Source organism: Alexandromys fortis, unplaced genomic scaffold (genome assembly GCF_014885135.2).
Source record: "Alexandromys fortis isolate MF-2015 unplaced genomic scaffold, M_Fortis_MF-2015_v1.1 scaffold_319, whole genome shotgun sequence".
NCBI classification, from domain to species: domain Eukaryota; kingdom Metazoa; phylum Chordata; class Mammalia; order Rodentia; family Cricetidae; genus Alexandromys; species Alexandromys fortis.
The window spans coordinates 509,496-527,773 of NW_026068193.1; the positions used below are offsets into that span (position 1 = coordinate 509,496).

At 45.2% G+C, this 18,278-nt stretch overlaps 1 protein-coding gene across 4 annotated transcripts in view; it reads left to right on the plus strand.

Annotated features, from left to right (window-relative positions):
- Ttll4 (tubulin tyrosine ligase like 4) overlaps nt 1-18,055 on the plus strand; it is a 39,700-nt gene extending 21,645 nt beyond the window's left edge. For all 4 annotated transcript variants that reach the window (XM_050129612.1, XM_050129614.1, XM_050129613.1 and 1 more), the window contains 15 exons: nt 429-553; nt 944-1,054; nt 1,353-1,429; nt 2,322-2,513; nt 2,597-2,679; nt 2,851-2,979; nt 3,280-3,402; nt 3,667-3,765; nt 4,481-4,615; nt 5,135-5,281; nt 9,425-9,527; nt 10,082-10,292; nt 10,434-10,504; nt 11,019-11,104; nt 11,494-18,055. In XM_050129612.1, coding sequence (XP_049985569.1) covers nt 429-553; nt 944-1,054; nt 1,353-1,429; nt 2,322-2,513; nt 2,597-2,679; nt 2,851-2,979; nt 3,280-3,402; nt 3,667-3,765; nt 4,481-4,615; nt 5,135-5,281; nt 9,425-9,527; nt 10,082-10,292; nt 10,434-10,504; nt 11,019-11,104; nt 11,494-11,752 — 1,951 coding nt within the window. In that variant the 3' untranslated portion in view covers nt 11,753-18,055. The remainder of the gene's footprint in view (nt 1-428; nt 554-943; nt 1,055-1,352; nt 1,430-2,321; nt 2,514-2,596; nt 2,680-2,850; nt 2,980-3,279; nt 3,403-3,666; nt 3,766-4,480; nt 4,616-5,134; nt 5,282-9,424; nt 9,528-10,081; nt 10,293-10,433; nt 10,505-11,018; nt 11,105-11,493) is intronic.
- The last annotated feature ends 223 nt before the right edge of the window (nt 18,056-18,278 follow it).

Below are 18,278 nucleotides of genomic sequence, written 5' to 3' on the forward strand. Positions count from 1 at the left end.
TACAGAGCAAGTTCCAGGACTGCCAAAGCTACATAGAACAACCCTGTCTCAAAGAAACCAAAACACAAAACAGAAACAAAAACCATTTCTGTATCTTCTTTTTCAGTTCCCCTGCCATCCTTTTTCTCCTCCTCTCTTTGTTGTAGTATAGCAGTCTTCTCCCAGTGTTCTCTTTCTCTTCCAAAACCCTTTGTGGGTCTTCCCCGACCATGGTGGGGAAGTTTATCACGGGATATTGGAGATGTGCTATCAGGGTGTTGGGCTCTTTGCCTCTTAATGATGTACAAATCTATAGGTAGATTAGCTCTAGCACTGTATGAGTTCATACTTGCAGAATGACTGTCAAACACTTGTCTTTTCAGAATCATATGCAATCCTGTTAACACCTCAAAGCTGTCCCTTTCTCATTCTGTTTGTTTTCATCACAGGAGCTGTGTGAATTTAATGTCCAAATCCCTTCCCAATCATGAGAAGGTTGTGCGACCAGCCCTCATCTACAGTCTCTTCCCCAATGTGTCCCCTACCATCTATTTTGGAACTCGGGATGAAAGAGGTAAATGTAACCAAGGGACACAGTCCAGAGGAACTCACAGGAGGGTGCCAGCTAACCTGGATGGAGGGGACAAGATGGGAGAGCTCTTCCAGAATGGCTTTTTTTGTGCTCAGTTTCCACAGGATGTAGGTTCTATTGTGAACTTGTCTGTCCTTTGACCTTTCTTAGTCTCATAATCTCTGGCTTAGCACATGGCCTCTATTTGTTTTTTTGTCTGCTTCCAGCTTTTCCTTTGCTCCTCACTCCTGCACAGCCCCCTTTCCATAAAGGGCAGCTCTCTAAACCTGATCTGGAGCAATTTGTAGTGGTTTGTCTGCCTAGGAAAGAATGGGCACCACTGCCATCTTTTTCATCGCCTCACTGTGACCCTCTGCCCTTGCCTTTCCCCAGTGGAGAAACTTCCCTGGGAACAGAGGAAGCTGCTCCGGTGGAAGATGAGTACAGTGACTCCTAACATTGTCAAGCAGACCATTGGACGGTCGCACTTCAAGATCAGTAAGAGTGAGTTACTCTGAACTGCGTGCCCTGCCAGATGGGTTTTGGACAGGAGGAGAGCCTTAGAGACCCCCTGTTGTATATGGGGACCCTGTCTTGCAGCGTCCAACCTCATAGAAGGGGATAGCTCTGAAAGTCCTCTGGGCTGAGCCAGGTGCTCAGAATTGGGAAGCAGAAGACCATTGTTTTGGTCTCGTGTAGGGCAGCTCCATGTAACTCTGTGAGTTCAGTGGTGAGGCCTTGTTCTGTCCCAGAGTCTGCCTGAGCTGTTAAGTGAGACTAACTTCCTGATTGCCTTCTGCAGGGAATGATGACTGGCTGGGCTGCTGGGGTCACCACATGAAGTCTCCTGGTTTTCGATCCATTAAAGAGCATCAGAAGGTGGGTCCTTCCCAAGGAGCTTTTCCCACTGACCAGGCCAGGATGAGAGTGTTGTTGGGGCAGTGGAGGGAGTGTTGGAAGGGCATTCAGGTGAGGACAGTTACAGAGGCGTATTCTAGAGAGCACAGTGGGGGTCTCAGCAAAGTGTCTCCCACCCCAGTCCTTTTGCTGCCAGGTGCTTTTCACTCCATGTCTTGAGAGGCCTTGTCTGTTTTTAGTTGATGAGTTTCCCGTTATCACTGCTAACTGCTTCTTCTCTGCAAGCTACATTTATGGAGAGAGGTTTCTGCGGTTCTGTTGGAACACTTTGTCCTCCTGCCCCAGACTCCCCCATGGCCTGGTGCTTTCCTTTCCTTGTCTCCCATGCTGTCATGAGAAAATAGGTGATAGCTTTCCCATTGTACTCAAGGTGACTAGCATGACTGTCCTAGTCTGCCTCTCTGTCACTGTGGTAAAGCACTGGCCTAAAGCAGTCTGGGGAGGCAAGGGTTACTTTGGCTTACAGCTTGCAGTCAGTCCATCACTGAGGGAAGCTGAGGCAGGAACTGAGTAGAGACTCTGGAGAAGCATTGCTCGTTTTCCATGGTTTGCTCAGCTTGCTTTCTCATATAACCCAGAACCATTTACTGAGGGATAGCCCTGCCCAAGGTGAGCCTCACATCAGTAGTTAGTCAAGAAAATGCCCACACAGGCTAGTCCAGTGCAGGCAATTCTTTAATTAGTTCACTCTTCCAGGTGACTCTAGTTTGGTCTAGATGGCAGAAGAAAAGTTAGAAAGGAACTTAAACTTTGTTTTGCAGGGGGATGTTGGAATGATGGGGTGGGGCTTATCTTGTTTCCCTTGGTCTCACCTCTGCCCTTTCCCTCTGCTTGCCTCTTGTTCCTTCTGTAGCTAAACCACTTTCCAGGCTCCTTCCAGATTGGGAGGAAGGACCGGCTGTGGCGGAACCTGTCTCGCATGCAGAGCCGTTTTGGCAAGAAAGAGTTCAGTTTTTTCCCCCAGTCCTTTATCCTGCCCCAGGATGCCAAGCTCCTGCGCAAAGCATGGGAGAGCAGCAGCCGCCAGAAGTGGATTGTAAAGCCAGTGAGTGGGGCAAAGGGAGAAGTAGATGATGGGACGAAGGTGGTAAAACAGCAGATCTCATTTCCTTCCCCTTTGACTTCTAGCCAGCATCTGCTCGAGGCATTGGCATTCAGGTCATTCACAAATGGAGTCAGCTCCCCAAGCGCAGGCCCCTCCTGGTACAGAGGTGAGCCTGTCTAGCTCACATTCCTCTCGTCATCTTCCTGTCTTCTTGGTTTCTGAATTATCATCTTATAGTGTTTTACCTCGTGACCTCCCAGCCACCTGCTGAGAGTTCTCACCACAGCTTGCTCATATTCATCTGGCTGGATGTAAAGTTAGCCTCTCCTCTCTGCAGGTATCTACACAAGCCCTACCTCATTAGTGGCAGCAAATTTGATCTTCGGATCTATGTTTACGTTACTTCTTATGATCCTCTACGGATTTACCTCTTTTCGGATGGACTCGTCCGCTTTGCCAGTTGCAAGTATGTGCTGGCCGTGAGGCATTCCCCTGACACTGGGTGATTTTCTTTGTTTGGTTGGGATGAGGACTCTGAGCAGAAAAGGCACAGATATCTTGGTGGTTTTCATTAGTAAGGAAGGTGGGAGGGTGGGAAATGAGGTACTGAGGTTGCCAAGTAGATTAGCTGTGCTGTTCTAGAACTTAGGATTTTCAGGAGCAGAACAAATCTGTGCACTTGCCCTTTATCTTCTTCCTGGGGAAATATCTGCCTATTTTCCATCTGCTCTTGCCATCTTGCCTCTGCCATTCTTCTCACTTCCAGGTATTCCCCTTCCATGAAGAGTCTTAGCAACAAGTTCATGCACCTGACCAACTACAGTGTCAATAAAAAGAATGCGGAGTACCAGGCCAATGCTGATGAGACAGCCTGCCAGGGCCACAAATGGTACTGAGGGCAATGTGTCTCTATCAAAACTCTGTCCTGAACCTAGGTAGGGCTTTGCCTTTGGGAGGTTTGGGGCAGTAGTTGAGGAATATAGTGACTTGTCACTTCAGAATTGGTTTGTTTGCATCCAGATGCATCTCTTTCTTATTTCAAAATATCACTGGGGAGATACAAAGAAGGTATCTTTAGCTTCTTACTCCTTATTTTTTTCTCTTGTCACTCATTTCTAGGCCATAACCCCAAATACTTCCTTCTCCCCTTCAGGGCACTAAAAGCTTTGTGGAATTATCTGAGCCAGAAGGGAATTAATAGTGATGCCATCTGGGAGAAGATAAAGGATGTTGTTGTCAAAACCATCATCTCGTGAGTGTCAGTGCTGCTTTGGCTGTTGGGTGTGCCATGAACCCTCATGTTTTCTTCTTGCCTCTCTGCTGTGCTCTAAAATGTGCCCATTTTCTGTTTCAGTTTGGAGGACAGGAGATAGGAAGAAGCAGAGTTAAATTCTGCTGTCTTAGTCTCTCTTCTGTTGCTGTGATAAACACCTTGGCCAAGGCAACTTATAGAAGCATTTAATTTGGGATTTAGGATTCCAGGGAGCTAGCGCAAGGCAGAGAGAACTAACTGGGATGATTTGAACTTTTGAAACCTCAAAGCCCACCACATGTGACACACCTCCTCCAACAAGACTATACCTCTTAATCGTTCTAGGGATTAACTTCTTAGGACAGTTAACTAACTGGGAACCAGCTGTTCAAATATATGAGCCTACGGAAACAGTTCTCATTCAAACCACCATACTGCTCATTTTACCAAACTTTATCAAGGTGATGGCCCAGATCAGGCACATCCCTTAAGAGCCACTGTTTCAGGGTGGGGAGGGGTGGTGTTCATGATGATGACCACCATAAGATGGTCTGAGGTTGCCAAGGTTGGCCTTGAACTTCTAATTTCCCTGCTTCTCCTTTCCTCTGATTTCTACATGGGGATTGCATGCATGTATTCCCATGCTGACTCTGAGGAGGCACTTTAAAAGAGAAAGTTGCTTCTGCCCTCCTAATTATAGATATCCCACTGGCAGGTCAGAGCCCTACGTGACCAACCTACTGAAGTTGTATGTGCGACGCCCCTACAGCTGTCATGAACTCTTTGGTTTTGACATCATGCTTGATGAAAACCTAAAACCCTGGGTCCTCGAAGTCAACATTTCGCCAAGGTAAGGTGGTGGTGTTAGTTCCTCAGAGTAGAGCCCGTCTTTCATCCTCAGGATCCCTGTCATTGTCTTGTTGACCTGAGAAAGTCCTCCTTCACTTTTTCTTTGTCATGGTCTGTATTTACTGACTCGCGGATTCTTTGCTTTACTTAGGATCTTTAAGAATAGAGAGAGGTTATTAAAAGTTGTTGATCCCTACCATTTTCTAGCAAACCAAGGGCATGGGCAGATTCATCAAGCTGCATGAGGTTATTTGTTGTCTTTGAGGGTATTTGTCTTGTTTTTTGTTTGTTTGAGACAGGTCTCACTAGGTAGGTCAGGCTGGCCTTAAACAAACAGAGATCCACCTGCTTCTGCCTCCCCAGTGCTGGGATTAAAAGTGTACTCCACCATCTCCCAGCTGAGCATATTTGTTGAAGATGCTCACACATGTGGGTATTTTAAGAAGCCCTCATTTGGATGTAGGACCCAGAATCCTTCTGGAATGCTGCTTTGACCCTGTTTTGCATTCTACCCCTGCAGCCTCCACTCCAATTCTCCCCTGGACATCAGCATCAAGGGCCAGATGATCCGAGATCTCCTGAACCTGGCAGGCTTTGTTCTGCCCAACATGGAGGATATCCTCTCCAGTTCCAGCAGCCCCAGCAGCTCCAGTGGCTCTAGCACAAGGTCTGCCTCTCAGCTTCCCTATGTTGGGATGGCAGCATGAGCAGCCCATTGTGATTTGGGGAGGGAATGTGTTTGGGAACCTCTCTCCTGCTTGGTCTTTATGGCTCACACATCACTGCCACATCAGTACTCTGAAAGTAAGTCTGAATACTTTACTTCTATTCAGAAATCTCCATGGGGACCAAGGACCAAATCTAACCTCCTTACTCAGACATTGGAGGTTCCAGCTACTTTTCCTGGGTGTTTGTTTCTATTCTGCCTGATTCTGGTGCCTTGGCAGATCCTCAAGGATTAGGTAGTGACCTTTCCTATGCTTATGTGGTTTCATCATTCTAAAGATGCCCCTCATTCAGATTCCCTGTCCATCAAAGCCTAGTTCTAGACGTCTTTATGAAGTACCTCAATTTGGAGATTTTCCTTCATACCTCCAAAGCTTTGAAACTATTCTTGAGGAGAGGAAACTAATATTTAGTAAGTACCTGGGATAGTTAAGGAAATACAGTGTGTCTACTCAACTCTGTAGGGCTCATATTAGTATTGTAGTTTATAGATAAGGACACTGAAGATCCTATAGCAGTAATCAGTCCAGGGCCATTCAGCCCAAGAGAGCGAGGGGGTAGAGTGCTGACTTCAGCAGCTATTTCCCACCTGTGATCCCAGCACTTAGAGGTGCAGGGCAGGGTATCGTATGCAAGTTAGAGATTAGTTTGTATTTTAGTGAAACTTAAAACACAAAAAATAAAAAAAAGGTGATATTCTTGGTGACTGACCTACTTTACCCACTGTGTATGTCTGGAGGCGTACTTGGCCCTGTTCGGCAGTTATCTGAGTTATTCTATGTGCCACAAGGGAGTCAGTCTATGAGATCCAAGTGGACTTCTTGAAGCTTACAAGAACTTTTTAAGTTTACAAAAAGAAAAGTTTAATGTATGTTAGCGTTATCTACCACTGATCGTAATCTGTATAGAAATCCACATTGGAGAGAAAGCTATAGATAGACTCATGGCTTTGAGTCAAGTAAAAACTTGGGATACAAAAATGATTTTGTGTTATATGCATCTGTGAGTTTATTCCTTTCAGAGTCTAGGATCAGGGTCATCTTTCTTCCTCAGCTGGAAACCTAGTAACTCTAGGAAAGCCAGGCCTTTCTACTTTATATCCTAGCATTCTTGTATCCCACCCCCTTTTTTTCAGAAAGAAGTTCTTGAATCTAACCTCTCTTGCTTAAGTTTCTTCCCTTACCATGATCAGTAATAATTTACAACTAACTCCCCACCCCCAGATGATGACAAGCATCTATAACTCACCAAACAACCAAAAACCATCCACCCCACCTCTTGGGAATATGGGAGGTCGTGTTTTCTAGACTGCTTTTTGTTGTCTGGGGGGTGGTCCAGCATCTTTAGGGGACCCTGAGAAAATTGCAATAATGGTCAAGTCCAGGGAGAACTAGCTCTATTGTTTTTAGTTTATTCTCTGTGTTAAGTCTTGTCTGGGTAGTCTGTGAGGCTAGACCATCTCAGCTATCATCTTTGAAATTGTTCTGGATGTAGAATTTTGAGGAAACTGTAACAGGCATTCTGAGAGACTGGATCACCTAGGTACTTGTCTTTATTGCGTCTGGCCCTTTTTTCTGAAAACACAAACTTTTACAGGTACATTTATCTGCATTAATACAAGAATGGAATGTGCAATGTGCACAAGTCAGCTTAAGATGATTTTCTTTTCTATGTTTGAGGAGGTAAAAGGCACCTGTCAACTTTATAAGTCCATTTGGACTGCATAACCAAACTGGCATAAGGACTCTGTAGCCAACAAGATTTATTATGTTTCATCCAGTCTCAGAGCTGTTCCCATAGTAGAGGGTTCAGTGTATATGTTGCCTGTCCTGTAATCTTTTTTTATTTTTTTGTTTTTCGAGACAGGGTTTCTCTGTAGCTTTGGAGCCAGTCCTGGAAATAGCTCTTATAGACCAGGCTGGCCTCAATCTCACAGAGATCTGCCTGCTTCTGCCTGGGATTAAAGGCGTGTGCTACCACCGCCGGGCAGTTCTGTTTTGTTTTTGTTTTTGTTTTTGTTTTTCCAGGTCTGTCGCCAAGATTTTTCAGGTCTCTCCCAAGCAATCTGATCTTTATTAATTTTGAATAGAACCATAACTTTTTTTATTTCCTGTGGAAACAAATGTATAACCTCTCCTTCAGTGCAACCCATTTCCCAACTTCCATTTTGAAGCCAAGACATTTTCTCTTTCTTTTCTTTGTTTTTGTTTTTTTGTTTTTGTTTTTTTAGACAGGATTTCTATATGTAACAGCCCTGGCTGTCCTGGAATTCACCCTGTGGACCAGCATGGCCTCTGGACCATTTTACTGTGTATCTGCAGCCTTCTCTGACTGGGAGACAAACCTTAAATGGCTAGGCTGCTACCTGTGGCTCTGGTGGCCTGGCTCTGCCCTCCTTAGTTCTGTGAGGACCTGGCCTTATGTCAGCTTGTCAGTGGGAGCCTTGGTTACTGCCCCAGCTCTGGAAATGTGCTGATGTGGCAGCATTTTTCCTTAGTGGGCTGACTGCTCAAGTGCTCTGCTGCACAGCAGGTCTCTTAGAGGAGCCATGCCTCTGTATGCTGAGCCTACCCAAGATACCGTGGTCACCAGGAGGCCATGTTTGATCCCAAACTTTTTTTTTAAAGCTTTTTCAGGCTTTTCTTGGTCACGTTGGACGTCATATGTAGCAAGTTTTATTGTTGAACTATCTTTGGACTGCCAGCCTAGCTTTGATAGTCAGCTCCTTTTTAAACCAATCAGGAGGTGCCTTGGCAAAGATACATCGTCACAGTGTAAACAAATATTCTGCAACGGGAGTATGTAAGCAGGCTGTGCTGACTGCGGGAGGAGCTCTGCCTGAGGAAGGAACTACCTAGGAGTGCTTAAGGAAGAGATAGAATAGTACAGGCAGTGGGAGCCCAGGCAGAATTGCAGTTCCTAGAGGAAGGTGAGAGAATGCTAGCTGTACTGAAGTGGATAAAGTGTCGTTGTGACAAGAATTTCCATCGGGTGTGTCTCCAAGCAGAATGTGAAATTTGTCAAAGAGAAATATTTCAAAACACAGAGGAGAGGTATCCCTTGTCCTTGTGAGTGAGCCCGGGGCGGGGGGGGGGGGGGGCTTCCTGGCCCTCTGGTGTGGCTTTTGTAGTAATAGTAAAACAAAGCATGCTGCTCCAGGGTGACACTTAACCCACTAGAGAGACCAAGACAGATTTTGAAATGAGGCCAAATATGGTGGGTGGCAAAAGGCAGAGAAACAGTTGATCTGTACATACCTTAGGAAAGTCAGATCAGGATCTTGGTTCGGGATAGCCAAGTTCCTTGGAATGGTGCTCATTTATGCCGTTACTGGGGTTTCAGCACCAGAAGAATGAAAATTGGGCTCAGTAAACAAAACCACTCTAGGTGGAAGGGAAGTTTACTCTGAACTGTCAAGGTTCTCTCCCAGGGAAAGCCGAGAGAAATGGAGGGGGAGTTCTAGGGTTACATGGGAATGTGAGAAAGGGAGCTTGTGAGCAGGGACTGAGCGAGCCTAGAGGCTGGCATTGACTGCTTTTTTATCACGTAGGAACTTTCTTCAAGCCCCTTTAGGAAAGGTGACCTTGGCCATGTAGTGGCCCATGTCTGTAATCCCATAAATAAGGAGGCAGGAGGATCGACATAAATTCAAGGCTAGCTTTGGACTACATGGTGAGTTCCTGGCCATCCTGAGTTCCAGAGTTAGTCTCTGTCTCAGAAAGTTAACAAAGTCATAATGAAACTGAACTACCAGAGATAAAGTGTTTTCCCCAGGGTTCCCCAGCCAATAGGGTAGAGCTTGATTTGTGGTGAGTGTTAACTAAAGCATCCTGTAGTCAGGCTTATTCCTGGCTTCTTTTTGTCAAATTGGTGTGCCTGCCTCTTTCAGTTATGCCATGGTACTTGGTTGTGGATGACAAGCTCTTTGAATGGAGTATACTTTAGAGTGATCTATTGAAGGGACAAGCATCTCCATGTGTCTTCATCTGTGCTAGTGAAGGAGTCTTGCACTGGATCCTTTCTCTGTGTTTTCTCGCACAAGAGGCTGCTGACCTGCCTGTTACTTTTTGTCCACCTGTCTTAGCCTGCCAAGCTCTCCTAGGGATAAATGTCAAATGACTCCAGAGCATTTTACTGCACAGAAGATGAAGAAAGCATATTACCTGACCCAGAAGATTCCTGACCAGGTAAGAGATTTATCTTCCCTACAGTTACCAACAGCCCTCAGTCAAACATCGAAGGCTCTAGAAACATCAGCTTTCCTGTCTAGATCAGAGTCTCTTGCCAAGAAGCAGGATCTTGTGATACACAGAGACTTGTTGGCACCTGTATGTTTCTAGGAAAGTGGATGGTTGTCACCAAGCTCTTAGCGCTGTGATATCTTAGCTCACATTTATCGTATCGCAAGAGTAAATGTGGGGTCTGGATGTGAGAAAGGCAGGTATAGACTGCCGTATCTGAGTTTTCAGGCACTAGCCTTGACTCAGTAACACACTCTTTCACCTCAGCCCAAATGGTTCCTTGGCCCTAGCCAAGAGTGCCTTCCTCCAGGAGCTCAGTCCATTGGATTTAGGAAGAGATAAGGCAAAGATCTGGCACACCTCAGATCAGGCAGCTGTGGGAGTTCTGCGGGAGTCCTGGAGCCCTAGAGCCCTAAAGCTCTGTTCCCAACCCCAGCTACTTATTTCAGTGTCTGGCTCATGCTGTCACATTGCCCTTCTTCCTGTTCCTTGGGCCACAGGACTTCTATGCGTCTGTGCTGGATGTCTTGACACCAGATGATGTTCGGGTTCTGGTTGAGATGGAAGATGAGTTTTCTCGTCGTGGTCAATTTGAAAGAATTTTTCCTTCTCGAATCTCTTCTCGTTATCTTCGTTTTTTTGAGCAGCCACGATATTTCAACATTCTCACCACTCAGTGGGAACAGAAATACCATGGAAACAAGATTAAAGGTAATAAACCTTTCTGACCCATGGGAGGCCATATTTAGTAGGAGATTAAATCTCATTAGGCCAAGAAATAGGTTTCTTTGGAAAGGAGGTAAGCAATTGATTGTTCTCTGTTAGTCCCAACCTGTGCTCATGTTGTCCTAGGAGTAGATCTGCTCCGGACTTGGTGCTACAAAGGCTTCCACACGGGGATCGTCTCTGACTCAGCTCCACTGGTAAGTGTACCAGTGTAGGGGCGTAGCTTCTTCTCAAGCTCCTAAATGTCTTATGGTTGGCTTGTGGATATGTGGGTACCCACCCCTCCCTTCTTCCCTCTTAGGCCCCATCTCTTTGTCTCCTTTTAAGGATGTAGTTACTTGCAAAATGCACCGGATGCCTGTCTTTGAAGGATCAAAAAAGTCAGCTGTAGCCTTAATTTTCTGTCTCTTTTGGGAGAGAACCAAGAGTTATCCACATGGGCTCATGGTATAGGGTAGGGCAAGTGGAGTCCTGTGTTTACAGAGTGACAGAGCTGAACAAGAACCTTAAGATCTGCCAGGCAGTGGTAGCAAATGCCACGTGCCTTTAATCCCAGCACTTGGGAGGCAGAGGCAGAGTTTAAGGCCAGCCTGGTCTGCAGAGCTAATTCCAGAACAGGCTCCAAAATGCTACAGAGATTTAACAAAACAAAACAACCCTAAGATCTTGAGCATTCCTTCTTGGACTCAACTGACCCTCCTTTGTTCCTAGTGGTCTCTGCCAACATCACTCATGACTGCCTCAAAGGGTGATGGGGCATCCAGTGCCAGCAGCAAATCAGAACGCATCAAGTCAAGGTGAGTGCTACTTCAACAAGGGAAGCCTATTGAATTGGGGGTTAGAGTTTCCTTCCTCTTTCCCCAGATTATGACAGTGAAAGGATTCTCCACTTAGAGGCTGGTAGGAATGTCAGAATATACTGCCACGCTGTTTTCTTCCTGGTGACTTGTGGGATGCTCAACAGAGACCCAACCGCAGAAGCATACTTTTCAGCTATACCCTTGTAGGAAGTCCTGGCCTCTTACCCTTTCCTCCAATTGGCCCTTGCACTTGAGATCTCACTGCCACAGTAATAAAATGTATTTTATGGCTATTAATATATCCATAACATTGTGGGTGCTTGCCTTGGACTTGAGGGGCATAAATTACATGTTAGACTTAGCGTCAGCAATGTTTTTTCCTTCAGAAAGCAAAGCTGCTCTGACGGAAACATGTCATCTTCTGAAGATGGGACAACATCTAAGCCCAAGAAGAGTCAAGCTGGCCTTTCCCGCATATCCAGGAAGACTTCATCCTCAAAGAGCAATGAGGGCACCAGCAAACAGCCCAACCACTCTACCCAGGTGTTACCTGTACTCAAGTACTCTGGGCAGAATTCCAGACTTTCTGCTTCCTCTACTTCCCAGTCAGCCAGTGACTCCCTCCTGACTGCTGTGAGCCCATGATTGGTCTCCTGAGTGGGAGCACTCAGCTACCTCAAGGGAACCGACCTGCTGACCAGCCTGAGCCTCTCTCCCCCTCCATTTTGCCCCTCATCAGAGTATTTTTTGAAGTGGTTCTATTGTAGATATGGGCATCTGGAGGGCTGGAGGGGTAGTGGTGATGGGGAGAAGGTGAAGAAGGTTCACCCTCTGTCACCTCACTTCCTGCCTGGCACCTCATATTTCAGTAGAGATGCCAGTGATGGCCAAGCAGCCTTATAAAGCAGGGTTTGGTTTCTACTCTGAGAGCCATGTGTGATTTATTTGAGGCCCTTGTGCAGGGCTTGAGTGTTGCTCACGAGGAGAAAACGTGCTAAACAGAAGTCTCTTGTTCTGTAATTGAGAGGGATTCCTTGAAGGTCTTGATTTCCTTAGGTCTTTTGGTCCCTACACATCTTTGTCTTGAAGAGCCATTTTTAGAAACTCCCAGTCTTCAAAGACAAGCAGGGGAAACCATGACAGGCTGCACCCATTTCCTGGCATTCTGGTCTTGGGGTGACCTCCATAACATATCTCCAGTTAAGGTTCCACCCAGTCAGTAGCCCTCTATCTTCAGCAACTCTCACGGGGCTCCAGAGAAGGAGCCTAGATGATTTCAGTCATGATTATGTAGAGGAGGGTGGAACGAGCTGTTTTCTTCTCAACACAGCAAGTCTTCTAGTCAGTATTGCTTTGAGCAGGGTTTGGTGCCTTCGCAGGCAGGTTTTAGCACAATCATTTTTTTGGACAGACTTCTCATCTCTGACAGTTAATATTCAGCTAAATCTACCTCCCTTATGGACTCAGTAAACACTGAGCACTGAATAAACACTGCCTGAGTGAACTGTGCATACAGCTCTCCAAGGACACTGGCCTCTGAGCCAGAAGCACTACTGTTCTCCTCACTGCGGGCAGGTAGAGCCCAAGGTGGGAAGAGTTTCACTAAACTATGGTCTTCCTTAGCCTAGCACTCCTCCTCCCTGGGACCTACAGTCTCTAGTTTTTCTAGCAGTGGAGCACATAAGAAGCCAATTGGCCTCATGTCTGCCCTTTGCACACCAGGTTAGAAGCCCATCAACTCAGTCTCACCCTGATCTAATACTCACTCTTTTGAGTTTGGGAAAGAGGAAAACTTCTTTCTTTATGGGTCCTGGAGTCCTGTAGACAATTGGCACGGAACCTGGGAAGATAAGGTACCTGACTGGGTTCATGGTTACAGAGGAGGTGAAAGTGTGTTGACAGTTGTGAAGAGAGCTGGATAGCAAAGTCCTCAGCAGTACTTTCTGTTCAATGATAAAGACTGCAAAATCAGTCCACAGTGGGAGGGAGAGTTCTGGAAAGTCTGATATCAGTAGCCAACACCCTCTTGTCCTCCTGGTTACAGTATTCTGGTGTACACGTGCAAAGAGAAAGCAGGCCTCCACTCAGCAGCACTGTGCCTAATGCACGTCTCTGGGCAGAGGCCTGATTGAACCAGTTTATTCCTAGAAAGTGAACTTTCCTCGGTTCCCATTAGCATCAGTGTCCAACCCCACAACTGCATAGAAGGACCAGCATTGCAGCAGACTGGGGTCCACCAGGGGGAGGGACTTGGGGACCCCCTGATGAGACAGCAGTACACTGGCAGTTTCTGTTTTGTGTTCTGAGGAATGGCCTCACTTTGTGACCCAGGCTTGCCTCACAAATGCTAGGATAGTCTGTGCATTGTTGTTCCCAGCCACACACTGTATTGAATCTTTCTTACATTTGAAGGTCTATGGTCTGTTTTGCTAGTGGGAGAAAAAGTGGGGTTTATGTATCGCCTTACCTTTCATTCTCAAGAGAGTAAAATCTTGGTAAATTATTTCACTGCGTATTTTAGCACTGACTAGTTAACAATAGAATTCAGTTGAATTGAGGGAGTTTTAAAAAGTACTAGTTTTTGAGAGTTTTAAATTTGGAAGTGTAGTTGAAAACGTCAGAATTATCAGAATGCATCAGTTGTTTTCCCAAGTTCAGAACTCACCCAGCCTCTGGAAGAACAGAAGCAAATGCTCCTGAGTAAGGAATGAAATAGTCTTTTTTTACTGCAGTGTGAATGTGAGACCTACCCTGCAGGGCTGTGAAAAATCCAAGCAAACAAAAGGACCGAGAATTATTCTGTGCAAGAAATGTAAAAATCTCCCCTTGAAATGGCATGGTGGCTCACGCCTTTAATCTCAGCACATTGGAAGCAAAGGCAGACCAGCAAAGCTCTTCCTTGAAGGAAGGGGCACAGCTACAGAGAGATCCTAGAAGAGACCCTCACTGCTCTTCACCTAGTGCTCATCAAAGCAGTTTTCATCGTCACTCCCATGGGAATCTCTTGGCCGGTTTAATCTTTACAGCATGCAAGTGTCCCAGGGAGGGGAACATTAAGCATCCTGAATATGTGTGTGAATTGGTAATTTGGTTATCCCAAGCACCTTGACTGACAAAGAATAATAAGAGTGAGTGAGTACCTAGTGTCTAAGACAAACAGCACAGAAGATTCTGAGTCAAGTAGGACCCAGAGGATTGCTGCGTGGACCTAGCAACGGTGTCGGGATGGTGTCACTTCAGGTCCATTCTCAGGAAAGTGACTTCCCATCACCATAGCCAAAGAACATTCGGTGGTTACTGCGGCAGCTCAGCACTGCTGATTAAAGGTTAATCCACACACAGCGGTTTCCAAGTCCTGCAGCAGAATTCGTTATCTGGAATAAGGTGATGAGCGCTGCTAGGGAGCGTCCCCTGTTGGCTTCTTGTTAGTGCTGAAGGCTCCCTCTGATTACTGCTCGTCTTTAGTTTGCTTTGGGCCTGGAAACAGTGACTTTCAGAGAGCTGTATTTTGTCACTTGGGATTTTGATCTAGCCTCTCCAGCAACGCCTAGCCTTGAACATTCCTCTAATACCTGGGGACCTGTGTGGACTCATTGGACCTCCTTCCGTCAGCTTAAGATAGTGGGAGTAGCAAACAGTCTGGAGGTCGGTCTTAGTGGGTTTCTTATGGAGAGATCACAGCAGGGTCTGCAGCAGTGTGGCATTCTAAGACCCATTTGTGCCTTAGCCAGCAGATGTGCAGAGATTGGGAATACCACCAGAGTCAACATTTGAAATGTCTATCTTCTGAATTTCAGTTTAGTTACAGGTATATCAATCTCTTGGATGTAGTTATGGGGATTAAATTGGGTATAAGACATCTAAAGAAAAAATGCCTCACATTGTAGATTTCAAATGAATCCTAAAATAGCAATGGTCATCAAGCCATATCCTTCTTGGAGTTGCAGCAACAGTACCAGGGGTTTCAGGGCAGAGCTGTGACAGCTTAGCAAATGTTCTCAGGCCTGTGGAGGCTGTGTCCGACAGCCGGTGCTTCTAAACAGTACAACTGTTCAACATTCGCATTGTATTGAGTATGATAATCTAGACATTTGAAGTCCACCAGAGATGTGCGCAGGTTAAATGTGGCAAATGGTACTCGTTTTCCTAAGGGACTGAAACATCTGTGTGCTTTGATACTGGGAGCTCCTAGAACCAACCCCCACATGGACTGGAGAACTCGCTTTGACCGAGATAATTAGCTTGAAAGTTTAGAGCCCTATAAGCTGCCAGGTAATAAAAACAAGAAAAATTACACTAATAGGCTCAAATACTGAAATGCCCCTGCCTGGAAGTGCAGTCATCGGTAGAAATGCCTGTATTGTTGGCAAGGATGCACAGGTTCATTGATTGCCAGCTTGGTTGTTTAGAAAGAACAGCCCATGTGGTCAGAAAAGAATAGATGAGCATCTGTCAATATATAGAGTTTAGACATAAGAGGAAAAAATGGGACCCGTGAAAGAAGTCAGAAACGTGTACGTGCTTCCTGACTCCATTCTAGAAACGGAGGTGGGCATCATAGACGGCAGGGACTGCCTGGGGACTGCCTAGTTATGACTGAGGGGTTGGGGGTTGTAGAGCGCTACATTGGGATATTCTTTGTCTTGATTCTGGTTGTCATCACTTTATATAGTTGGCAGACATCAAAATTGAAATGAGTATATACATAAGTAAATAAAGCTGATATTCTTTCCTTTTAAATTTTTTTTCTTATTTTTCAGTGCTGCATATCTAACCCAAGGTCTCAGACAGTGCTAGACAAGTGGTCTACTGCTGAACCATACTCCCTGGCCCAAAGCTGGCTAAGAAACAGCGCACATGTGCGTACTCACACACACACACACACACCACACACTCCCATTTCATGAGGTATAGACATTAAAACCATGGTCACAAGGAAGTAACAGTAGCTAAGATTGAAAGGGAGAGCTGTGACCAGCTGGAGTGGGTAAAGCCATTGCAACTTGAATATGTGACATGTGTGAGCATAAGATGTTGATCACAACTAAATCCCTGAAGTAATTTATAAAGACAGTATATCTACCTGTGACCCAAAGCGACATAGGAAGACATAATATATACAGTTAACTGAAACTTGGAGGGGAACTCAGCCGTGGGTGCCGAAAGCAGCAGTGGTTACCTTTATAACAATGGTAAAGAAGGAACCTTGTGGGTTGATAACAATGCTACCTACAACATGGGTTTTGGTTTTGTGGATGGCGTGCTTGCTCAAACTTACTGAGTTGTGTATGTAAGACCTGTGCATCTGTAAACAGCATTTTATAAAATGAAATTGATGTGTTAAAGTTTAGCATTTTAAGTGTACATTTCAGTAGTATTCATAATATTGGACAACTTTCACTTCCCCTGGTTCTAGAATATTTTTCTACTTGAAACAAACTGTGCTCCTCCTTCACCCCCCTTTCTCCCTGCCCATAGTAATCACCAACCTTCTCGTGTAGGTTCACCATTCTGGATGTTTTACATGAATAGAATTGTGATCTTTTGTATCTGGCTTATCTGACTTAGCATGAGTTCAACGTTCACTTTGTCAAGCAAGGCAACACTTCATTCCTTCTATTACTAGTTTATTTGTGTTAGGAAATGATGGGTTTTGTTATGACATTTTCATCATATGTATTTATCTCCCATGGCCCTCTTCCCCTTCTGGTCTCTTTCCTCTTCACTGACAGTTGCTGTATGTTTGTGTGTGTGCTTTGAATAAAGACTACACTGAGTGGGCTGGAGAGATGGCTCAGTGGTTAAGAGCATTGCCTGCTCTTCCAAAGGTCCTGAGTTCAATTCCCAGCAACCACATGGTGGCTCACAACCATCTGTAATGAGGTCTGGTGGCCTCTTCTGGCCTGCAGGCATACACACAGACAGAATATTGTATACATAATAAATAAATAATTAAAAAAAAAGACTACACTGAGTGAGAATGCGGTGTTTGCGGAAAGGGTTTATTTTTTTAAGGAAAAAATACATTTATTTAATTTGTGTGTTTATACATAAAGTGCAGATGCCTTCAGAGGCCTGAGAGGTTGGATTCCTTTGGAGCTGGAATTACAGGCAGTTCTGAGCCACCTGATGTGGGACTCGGGACCAGCTTGGGTTCTCTGCAACAGTTTTTAACCGCTGGGCTAGCCTTGAGTTTGAAGCAATCCTCCTGGCTTAATAAGTACTAGAATTACAGGTGTGTGCCACACCCAGCTTTGATTTTGTTTAACATCATGGTCTCCTGGTCCATCCATTTTCCTGCAGATGCCGACACAGGTCTATTTTGTGTGGATGAGTAACATGCCATTGTGTGTCTGCTGATGGGCTAGTCTGGCTGCGGTGACTGGCTCCGCTGTAATCCTCAGGATTCCTGTGGGTGTCTCCCCAGGAGGAGTATAGTTAGGTAGTTCTGCGTTCGCTGAGGAAACGTCAGACTTCTTTCCATAGTGACTGCACTTCATAAATCCTCCCCACAGCGTGTCATGCTCCTCTTCCTCCACATTTTCAATGGCACTTGTTGTCTTCTGACAGCCAGGCTGAGTGGGTGAAATGCAGTCTCATCATAGTTTTTAAATTTGTATTTCTCTGATGGTTAAGAATGTTGAACAGTGTTTTTATGTATTTATTGGCCATTAGTAATTTTTTAAATTAAGTGTTAATGCAACTATTTGTAATTATTTTTGAGAACTGTCTGTTCAGTTTATTTGCCCATTGATTGGCTGATTGGGGATGTTGGTATTTGATTTTAAAAGTTCTTTTTGTATTCTAGATATTAATCTCATCACAAGTAAAGTTGGCAGAGACCCCATGCTCTATGTACTTTAGTGTTAGGAATTTTTTCTTCTAAAAAAATTCATTTAAACATACCAGAAAGTATAAAGAAAATAAAATTTACATGATTTATCACCATTCTATGTATCCTTCCAATCGTGAGAGAGTTGCTGAAAGGGCTTTATGACTTGCTTTTGTCTCTTAGTGAAACATCAACATTTTATTTAATGAAGCTTGCTATTTCCAGTGTCTCTGCATCCATAGGTGCTTGAAACTTTGACCTGACTGGTAAGTGCGGGATGAAGGACAAACACACAGTGACAAAAAAAGGCTGGGTCGTGGTGTGAGCTGCGCTGGCACT